Genomic DNA, 10364 nt, shown 5'->3' with positions numbered 1-10364 from the left:
GTTAAAAACTAAAAACAAAACAAAATTCATGTATTTTATGTAATTATCATTCCTTAAAATGTTTGAATGGTTTGATTCTCTGCAGTTCGTTTTCAAGGACTTTCAGTTTCTTCATTCATTGGTCCCTTCAGGAAAATAAAATGCCACTGATTCTTTTATTCTGAAAAAAAAAGTGAAATAAAAAAATAAAACGCAGCAGCAGAAAAATCTGTGTTTTCCTTTAATGTTAAAACTCACCTTGTTCTGCAGATTATTGGGAATAAATTATGTTGAATTTAGAGAATATTTGGCAGCTAACAGTTTTTCACTTTTAACCCACAAGTTTGGATTTAAGCTCTGCCTCTCGACGTAAACGCTCCGTCCTTTTATTTTTACTCTTTTTTTTCTTTCTGGGTTTCTGAGACGAGGGACACCCTGGAGACCAAGTCCAGCACAGTAGAGACTAAAAACCACTCAGTCACATCTAAGGATGATTTAATGGCCGGTGAACCTATTAGCATGTTTTTAGTCTGTGGGGGGAAACCAGAGCACCCAGTGGAAACCCAGAGTCAGATCCTGAAAAAATATATTAAGTTACAATTAATTATTAGAGGCTTGAAGAAAACTATCGGCTCAGTTGGTAACACTGTCACTTTTGGCGAGAAAGGTTGCCGGACCGAATCCCGACCGGGGACCTCCCTGGGTGGAGCCTGCCCGCCTCATCCATGCATCAGTGGGTTCTCTCCGGACACTCTGGTTTTCTTGCACAGACCAAAAACATGCACATTAGGGACAATTYAGAGTTACGAGTTATAAGTGTGACGGGTTGTGTGTCTGTGTGTCTCTGTGATGGACTTGATGGACCCGCCTCTCACACAGAGACCTTTGCGACCCAGAAAGGAAGGAAGCAGGTAAAGCTGATGGATAAATAAAGAGGAGGGTCATATTTCACTGTGATTGACAGCTCAATGGTGAATGTTTGTGGAGGCGGGACTTTCGTATTGAGGCTCCGCCCCAGTGCTCAGACTCCGGTTCCAAAAACCCAACATGGTGAAACCCACAACGTCAGATGTTTTGATGATGTCATTTTCTGAACACGATTGCTGCCACGTGATTGGCCGATCAGCTGTTGGTGTTAACGAGCGACCGACCAGGTGGACCTGATTTAATTGATTTACCACTAAAACTGACACTTTGATCTCAGTGTCGTCAGTGGAAGCATCTCAGGGAAACGGTTGGAAGATGATGCACAATTTTTTTTCTTTTAAAATCGCTCTAAATGACAAAAATGGAAAATTGGAAAAGACCAAAATTCAGTTKATTATAAAGAAATTTCTCTTTTTTTGTTAAACTTTGTTTACAATGTAAAATTTAACCTCTGCCAAAAGTCTCAATTTCCAGTCAAGCTGCATGTTTTGACAAAGGAAATGTCTCAAGGACCCCACTTCCTGTCCGGACCTTTACTTTGGAACCCCTGAAAGGAGAAGCTCCTGTTTAGGGGGCGGAGTTTTCAACAGTTTTTGAAGCTATGGACGGATCACGCAGTCACGCTCTGAACCAGCAAAAACTAGAAACAAAAACCAGCAGAGTGACTGTTTTTTTTTWAATTAATTATTTTATTTTAAATCCTCGTCTTTAATGGTTGGTCGCCTTCGTTTTAAAGAAACTTTACCGTTTTCTTTTTGTTTTTCTGCTGCTGCTCGGGTGGATTTGTGGACAACGACCAACACTGATCAGTAAAACAACGGGACGTGTGATTTGGGGACTGATAAAGTCTGAAACTGTTGTTTCGTCAGACCTGGGCCTTGTTTTGATCGGTTCCACCTTCCGACAGGTGAAAAAAGTCCAATCAGTGCAATCAGGAATTAATTTGATCTTTGAGGCACTTCTTAAATAAAATCCATCTTGTTTCCCGCGTTTTGTTTGGAGAAAGTCGTAAATGACAATAAAAAAACTATCAATGAAAATGTGCCACTTGCATCAATAGAAAGGCATCGTTGATTTTAGATTCACTACCTACATTATATTACACAATAACTTAATATTTTTTTCTTTTGTTTGTACATTCTTGTTTTGTCCGAGTCGTCGTCTCTTCTACAAGATTAAAAAAAAACAAAATGAAAAAAAAAAGTGCAGATTAAAATCGTTTCAGGTTCTCCGGCAGAACTCCGCAGACGTGAGACGGGTCGAAGTGTTTTCATGACGGCAGGCACAGAATGAGACGTGGAGGTGGACGCTCTGCGGGAAATGAGGAAATAATCCAAAGGAGAAAAAAAAAGGAAAAGAAACTATAAAAGCGGGGAATGTTCTCGCAGTCCAGTGTTTCGGTTTCTCTCCTTCGCTTCAAGTAAGGAGAGTCTGAGAATTCAACAGTCCAACTCTTCGTCCTACGTCTGTTTCGTGACCGGTGCAGTTCGTCCTCCTCGTCTTCCAGAGTTGGCTTCTGTTWTTATTTTGGCAGCTTGGACAGGCGGAAGGTCAGTCTTCATACGGACTCCTCTGTAGACATCAGCAGAGGGTTGATGTACTCAAAACCCTCAAACTCTGACTGGTCTATTCTCTTGATGACGTCCCTGAGGAAGAGGAGGAGAGAGAAACGTTAGACCTGCAGATACTTTTACTCAAAATAAACAAAAAGATGAAAATTATTGGTTCTTGACCAACAATCCAACCAATGTCTTTGGTCACAGGACTGGTTTTAGAGATTAGACTTGTTTTAATTTGCCAATAAAGAACATTTTCTCATATTGTGTTGGTGACATGATGTCTAAAATATGTTTGCTTTGGAATCAAAACCAATGGATGAAGATGGACAATGAGAAGAAAATGGATCGTGCTACCATCGTCTAAATTACTAATGTTGAAGCACCATGTTGGAATTTTGGTTCTAGTTTTAGAAACAACTGGCTGCTCATTCCCACACAGCAAAATTTGTCTGGCTCCGTTCTGGCCCACACAAGGCACTAACACTCAACACTGTGCAAATACAGCAAAGAATGATGACCCTGTGATGGCCCAGAGGTGGTTCAAGCATGGGCCAACATCACAAAAACCAAACCACAACCAGGCCAGTTGTGGCTTGACAGATTTGAGCTACATAAACAAACAAACAAAGAAATGGGACCAGTTGTGGCACTGACACACTTGGGCCGCATAAATCAAACCACAACTGGGCCTGTTGTGGCATTGACAGATTTCATCCACGTAAACCAAAAAAACAACTGGACCAGTTGTGGCACTGACAGATTTCATCCACGTAAACCAAAAAAANAGTTGTGGCACTGACAGATTTCATCCACGTAAACCAAAAAAAACAACTGGACCAGTTGTGGCACTGACAGATTTCATCCACGTAAACCAAAAAAAAAAAAAAAACAACTGGACCAGTTGTGGCACTGACAGATTTGGGCCACATAAACCAAACCACAAGTGGGCCAGTTGTGGCATTGACAGATGTCATCCACGTAAACAAAACAAAAAAAAAAACTGAGCCAGTTGTGGCACTGACAGGTTTGGGCCACATAAACCTAACCACAACCGGGCCAGTTGTGGCTTGACAGATTTGGGCCACATAAATCAAAACACAACCAGGCCAGTGTGGCATGCAATCTTAAAAGCAGTGCCATTATTACCAGACCTGTCCCACACCAACAGCCATATTAGTGCTAAGTCAGCGTTCGGAGTACATCTTGGGGATGGGTCTCAGTTACAACCACACCAGTTTTTAGCATCTATAAAAGTGGACTGGGTTGGAGCCATTTTGTCCCGTTTCTTTGACACAATCTGAAATATGGGCTGAAACAAAACGAGTGTGTTTAAAAGCGTTAACAGCAGCTGATTGGTCGCCCGTCGATGAGCCGATTCTTTGTCTCTCCAGAATAAAAAGTGATTAAAATTAGATCTCCTTCATGCAGTCGTTAGACGGGGGTGTTGGGGGGTCGGGGAGGGGATAAATGTGGCGCAGACCAATCGTGTAACTCGCACTGATTTTTCTTTTGTTTTCCTGAGAATGCTTCTCTTTGTTAACAAAAGAATAATCACAGGTAAATGAAGTGGAACTTCATAAATAGCGGGTGAAGAGTGGCTGGGTAAAAATAAATGGACTCCCTTAGCAACACTGCTGTTTTCTTCTTCGGCAGCAACAGGCTGTTTACTCATCTCTGTGTGTGTGTGTGTGTGTGTGTGTGTGTGTGTGTGTGTGTGTGTGTGTGTGTGTGTGTGTGTGTGTGTGTGTGAGCGGCGGTGGCGAACCGAAGCCCAAAAAGGAGGCCCTCTCGCTGGGAGAGGCTTTCTCCCTGCAGACACCGAGCAGGGGGCTTTGAAGCTAAAACAAAAAGGTGAAACAAAACGTGCGTTCACTGATCGACCAGGTGGGTGGGAGGCTCACTTTCGGGGCCACCGGCGGTGTCCCACAGGTTGCCGATCCCACCCACACGGAGCGCCGGGGACAAGTGAATGAAACGCTACAGTGTCTTTTCTCCTCCGGTGAGCTGACTGGAATATTGATGAAGCAAATATTTTTCTTCCGTCTGATCTCATGTGAAGTACTCTCGCTGTAGGAGGGGGGTCAACCAGCAAGACAACAATTAGATTTAGAGCAGGGACTTGTGTTTTTTTTATTCTGGAGTTTCTGAGAGGCAAGGAGAAAAGACTGCAGAGAGGGACTCTCAAAGGAGAGGGGAGAAGCTTTGGTGGACGACCAAAACAATCAGTGAACACAACCAGTGCTGCTTTTTTTGTGTGTTTTTTTCTTTCCAAGCTTGGATGTCTTGAAAGCGTTACCAGATGCAGAGAAAGAGAAATGAGGAAAGTTAGCAGGAGAGTATCAGATTTTTACCTCTGGGATTTGGAAACTTTAAAAGCCGTGGTGACAGTACACTTAGTTGTTTTACTTTAGTTTTTATCAACAGACACTAACATCATATTCCAGGCTCATTGCTTAATGCTTCAGTATTTCACAACACTTACTGTATAATTTCTGCAACTGTTAACATCTAGAGCAGTGGTTTTCAAACCTTTTAGCTTCTGGCCCACAAAAATAAACGTTGCAGAAACTTGTGACCCCAGGTATTACTGGTTTACAATAAACCTAAATACTATGACACGACTTACTGTATGTTTTATTTTTGCAAAAATCATGGTAAAAATGTTCTTTTAGTCATTTATTTGTATTTAAATCGGTGTTTGGAAATCATTTGTGACCCTCAATGGATGTTTCARTCCCACAACTCTGGAAACAACTGATCTAAGGTGTTATATTTTAACTATTTTGTTCTAAAGACCAAACGGTGTCCAGTTCTCGATAAAAACAGTGATTGAAGGTCAGCAGATGAAGAGGACGCCCTGTTGTCACATTAGGAATCATTATGAGAACCTGATGGAGTTTTATAGGGGGTAGGCCCTCAATAAAACTATACCAGGAAAGTATGGTAAGTATCCGGGTCAGGAAGTCTTTGCCTGAAGAGGAGGAGTTTAACTATTTGTGTCTTGTTCCTGAGTGATGGTGTCCTCAAGCATTGCTTTGTTTGGTTGTGGCAAAGAAAGGCAAAGCTCTGGATTTACTGGTTCGTCTAGGTTCCAACCGTCACTTGTGGTCATGAGGTGTGGATCATAATTAAAACCAGATACTGGATACAAGTGGCCAAAATGAACCTCCTTCTTGGGGTTCAGCCCGAGTGATAGAGCATGTCCCATTGGTAGGAGGCCCCAAGAAAGACCCAGGACGAACTGGAAGGATCATGTGTCCTCTCAGGTCTGGGAAAGCCTCAGGGTCTCCCAGGATGAGATGGAAAATGTTGCAGGTGAGCGGGAGGTTTGAGTTGCTCTCCTGGATCTGTTACCTCCATGACTAGGCTACGGATAAGTATAGAAGATGGACTTGGAGACACTGAAGACTTGTTTGAAGCTGGACATGTGGGGCTACAGATGTCACTGTGGCCCAATGTTGGAACCATAAAGCACCAGGGTATAAAGGTCATAAAAGTTCTGGTCACTCAAGACGGATCACACCAAGGAAGGATTATCATTGTCATATATGCAACTCCCTTCAGACGTTTAGCTGTTTCTTGACCCTCAATAGGACCAGTTTGAAATGACCATGAGTGACCACCCTTGGTCTATAGGATGGCTCAAAGGGAAGAGGACCAGTCCTGTCAATGTTCTACAGAGACAGACTGGATTTAGTCCTGGTACCATGATGTGGAGAGATGTATGGGAGGAGTCATRTAGAGATAATGTGACCTTAGGTCACTTCTGGTAATGGGTTGGGGGACCCTGATGGTACAGGGTTCCATCAGTGAGATCCTGCATGTCTTACCCCTCCTGAGACAGAACCCCATTTGTCTTTCAAGTCCAAAGCCAACAACACTCCATGCTTCTTTAATAAAATCTGTTTATTGAGGTCAGAACCATATTAACTGATTCTGCCAAACAAATTTCATCACACTGAAATCAACCACGTAGAACCGAAGTGTGCTACATTTGGCACTGACTGAGGCTACCATTTTCCTGAGACAGAGCTGGCATCAAAAGCCCCAAAGTCCCCCCCCCCCCACCGTCCTCCCCTCACTGTGCTGGGCGCCCCCCCAAGCAATCCTGGATTTTTATGTTGCATTGTAAATCTCAAACATCGGGAGGAGGGGGGGAGGGTTACTCTTCCCTCTTCCTACACGGCTCTGGCTTCTCTTTCTTCTCGTGCCAAGCCCATCATGAGTGGGAGCGAGGGGAGACTGAAGAGCTTTTTGCATCACCTCCCTCCTAGTGAGAGTGGGCGACGTCAGCCCCTCTCCTTGGTAACAGAGAGAAGAGAAGAGAAGAGGAAAAAAGGGATGGGGAGACAAAGTGTGAGACGCAGACGAGAGGTGTGGGTCTATTTCTATTTTATTTTATTTTTGGCTTTTCATCGGAAACAGACAGAAGATATGTTGGGGGTCCAGCTAACGTATAGAACTACATGCTCTCCAACTGCTCTGTTCTGCTCCTCAACATCTTCTGATGATGTGCCACGATGTTTGACGCCTCATTGATGTCTCCACTACTGAACTGACAGCGAGCTCACCACCCTGTCCCCTCCCCCCCCACTCCCCACAACACTGTGACAGACTCCCATCATCAAACTCTGTCACAAACCAGAAAGGATGAGCTTCGGTATCGTCTGACTGCAGCCTGTTAATGAGCAGCGGGGCTGGTTTGAAGTCTGCCGAACAGAGAAGCACCTTCAGCCAAAAAGACGTCTGTCATGGCTGCAAAATGTGACGGGCATTTAATAAGGCCGTTAAGAATGGTTCTGCTGGTGAGAACACTAATTACTGACAGCTTCAAAAGGCGTCTTTTATTTTGGAGGGGGAGAATTTTGATGAAGCTGAGARTGACTGGAGGTGCAGATGGAAGACAGACACATGTCCATCAGATTGACACCAGCAGATTAAAATGTTTGTTTTCATTTTAACTGTATGTGGGCTTCAACAGTGATGTGACGTGACTGTGACATGACCCCAGGGCCAGTGTTTCATGCGTTACTGCCTCTGGTTCAAGAAGTGCAGTGTGGTCTTTTTCTGAGTCAGTGGACCTGATCTTCACCATTGAAAAGTTGCTAAGGGAATCAAAGAACTTTCATTGCTCGGTCCAAATGTGTTTTGTGGTGTTTGGACTTTAAGGGTTATCTGATCCTGTATAACAGAGCTGTCCTCATGCTCAGCAGATCGTACTCCATCAGAAGTGTTCCTTGTCTTTGATCCTATTTGGAGTGTTTTGTGGGTTTACCTGCTGAACCTTTTTTAACCTTTGAAAGACAAATAATGAGTGGATGAAGACTGGTTGGATGGATGGATGGACGGATGGATGATGGATGGATGGATGTTGGTTAGTTGGTTGGTTGGTTGGATGGATGAGACTGAACAGATGACTAGATGGATGCATGCATGGATGGATAGTTGGATAAATGGGTAGATGTTTGGATGGGTGGATGGATGGATGATGGATGGTTGGATGGATGATGGATGCTTGGACAAATGAATGGATGGATGATGGATGTTTGGATAAATGAATGGATGGATGATAGATGGTTGGATAAATGAATGGATGGATGGTTGGATGGATGGTGGATGGTTGGATAAATGAATAGTTGGATGATGGATGGTTGGATAAATGAATGGATGGATGTTTGGATGGATGATGGATGGTTGGATAAATGGATGGATGGATGTTTGGATGGATGATGAATGTTGGATGGATGGTGGATGGATGGATGGATGGTGGATGGTTGGATGTTTGGATGGATGATGGATAAATGAATGGATGGATGTTTGGATGGGTAGATGGATGGATGGTGGATGTTTGGGTTGATGGATGGATGATGGATGGTTGGATAAATGAATAGTTGATGATGGATGGTTGGATAAATGAATGGATGGATGTTTGGATGGATGATGGATGGTTGGATGGATGGTGGATGGATGGATGGATGGTGGATGGTGGATGTTTGGATGTTTGGATGGATGATGGATAAATGAATGGATGGATGTTTGGATGGGTAGATGGATGGATGGTTGGATGTTTGGATTGATGGATGGATGATGGATGGTTGGATAAATGAATAGTTGGATGATGGATGGTTGGATAAATGGATGGATGGATGGATGTTTGGATGGATGATGGATAAATGAAAGGATGGATGTTTGTATGGGTAAATGGATGGATAAATGGATGATTGGACAAATGGATGGTTGTATAGATGGATGGTTTGATGTTTGGGTTTTGATGGATGATGGATGTTTGGATGGATGATGGATGTTTGGATGGATGATGGATGGTTGGATAAATGAATGGATGGATGTTTGGATGGATAGATGGATGAAGGTTGATTAAAATAATAGAAACTGGTTCAAACTTTGTCAATAAGTGAAACCAGATCCTAAAAAACATGTTAACAATCTATCTTTATTTTTTTTATTTATCTATTTCTGGTTCTATCAGTTAAAACATGTCATTAGAAATTACTTTGAAATCAAATTAAATTCCATATGGTCCTTTGCAGAACAAAGTTCCACCCCTGATTCAGTTGTTTTTGTCCAGCCTCGTAACGTCATGTTTTCAGTAACTCATGATAATAAGAAGCCTGTTTTTTTCTGTTTTTAAGTGGGTTAGGTACACGGTGTATTTAATTTTCTGTCCTGGTTTAGAACTGCAGCTTAGCTCAGAAACGACGGGGTAAAAAAAAAAGTCCAATAAATGCTCTGCAGGAGGAAATCTAAACGTTGGAGCCTGAAGAATCAATCCCGCATGGATTTATATAAAAATCCAGTCTGACAAAAAGCCTGGTAATATCTATTGGCAGGGCTTACCCAAGAGCCGTATGGAATCTATTTCTGAGGGCACGGAGGAAAAACAGGCCGCATTTGTGTCTTCATGCTGCGTCTGCAGACAATCTTCGGCGGCAGAGGCTGAGTCGTGTCTGTTGTGGTGCCAGACACCCTCAGCCTTTTTTCTCCAGAACTACAACCTTAAACAAGAGCTCCTGTCAGATGCTGAGAGATGTTGGTATGCTGATGTGGATTCTCAGTCATCCAGGACATGACAAATCCCCTCAAAAATAAAATAAAAACAAACAACTAGACCTATATTCAGAAAAGACCATGTTTTGAATCGAGTAAGCCCCTTGTAAGGGAAGTAAAACAAAGTTAGTGTTAATAAAGACAATGTCCCTGATGGATAAAGATGTCAACTCTGGAACTCACGGGGAGGGTTTGATGGGAAAGTCCTCTGGGTCCCTGGCACAGCGTGAACGCAGTGTTCACAGGAAAGAGCAATTTTTCAGCCTCCGACCACGAGTGACGAGACTCTGTTGGCAAATCTAGACCCATGAGGTCATCTCTCGTGGCCAGCAGTCAGGCAGCTGTTGTGTGATTGGGCAGAACCTCGTAGGTGTGTTTTTTTGTTGTTTTTTTTGCGGGAAAGCGGGTCCACTACACGGCTCTGCTGAGGATCTGCTGGTCGAGGCTGTTAGAAAATACAGCCATCTTTACAACGGTTCCAGCAAAACCTATAAAGATAGTGCAAGAACTCATGGAGGGAGACTGGGTGATTTTTGTGCATGAAGGAGACAGCGTGGAGACACAGGCGGCTCTCTGTCAGGCTTATAGGTGAAGTTGTTACATTGCTACCCACCTCCTCTATCTAAACCGTCGCAATTTTTTCTTTATGTCTTCCTCTGGCTTCATAAAATAATTAGTCCTTGATGCAGTTTACAAAATTTCCGAAATTTACGTAGTGTAAAAAACAACATCCATCCATCCATCCATTTTCCATTTTCTTCCGCCTATCCGGGGTCGGGTCGCGGGGGCAGCAGCTTCAGAAGGGAGGCCCAGACCTCCCTCTCCCCAGCCACT

General features: G+C 43.3%; 1 protein-coding gene across 4 annotated transcripts in view; it reads right to left on the bottom strand.

Annotated features, from left to right (window-relative positions):
• Window positions 1-206: 206 nt before the first annotated feature.
• prkcz (protein kinase C, zeta) overlaps window positions 207-10364 on the bottom strand; it is a 101027-nt gene continuing 90869 nt past the window's right edge. For all 4 annotated transcript variants that reach the window (XM_014020317.1, XM_014020320.1, XM_014020321.1 and 1 more), the window contains one exon: window positions 207-2552. In XM_014020317.1, coding sequence (XP_013875771.1) covers window positions 2465-2552 — 88 coding nt within the window. In that variant the 3' untranslated portion in view covers window positions 207-2464. The remainder of the gene's footprint in view (window positions 2553-10364) is intronic.

This window comes from Austrofundulus limnaeus, unplaced genomic scaffold (assembly GCF_001266775.1).
Source record: "Austrofundulus limnaeus strain Quisiro unplaced genomic scaffold, Austrofundulus_limnaeus-1.0 Scaffold248, whole genome shotgun sequence".
Taxonomy (NCBI): Eukaryota; Metazoa; Chordata; class Actinopteri; order Cyprinodontiformes; family Rivulidae; genus Austrofundulus; species Austrofundulus limnaeus.
Note: the sequence above shows the minus strand (reverse complement) of the source record. Positions and strands in the feature narration are given on the sequence as shown.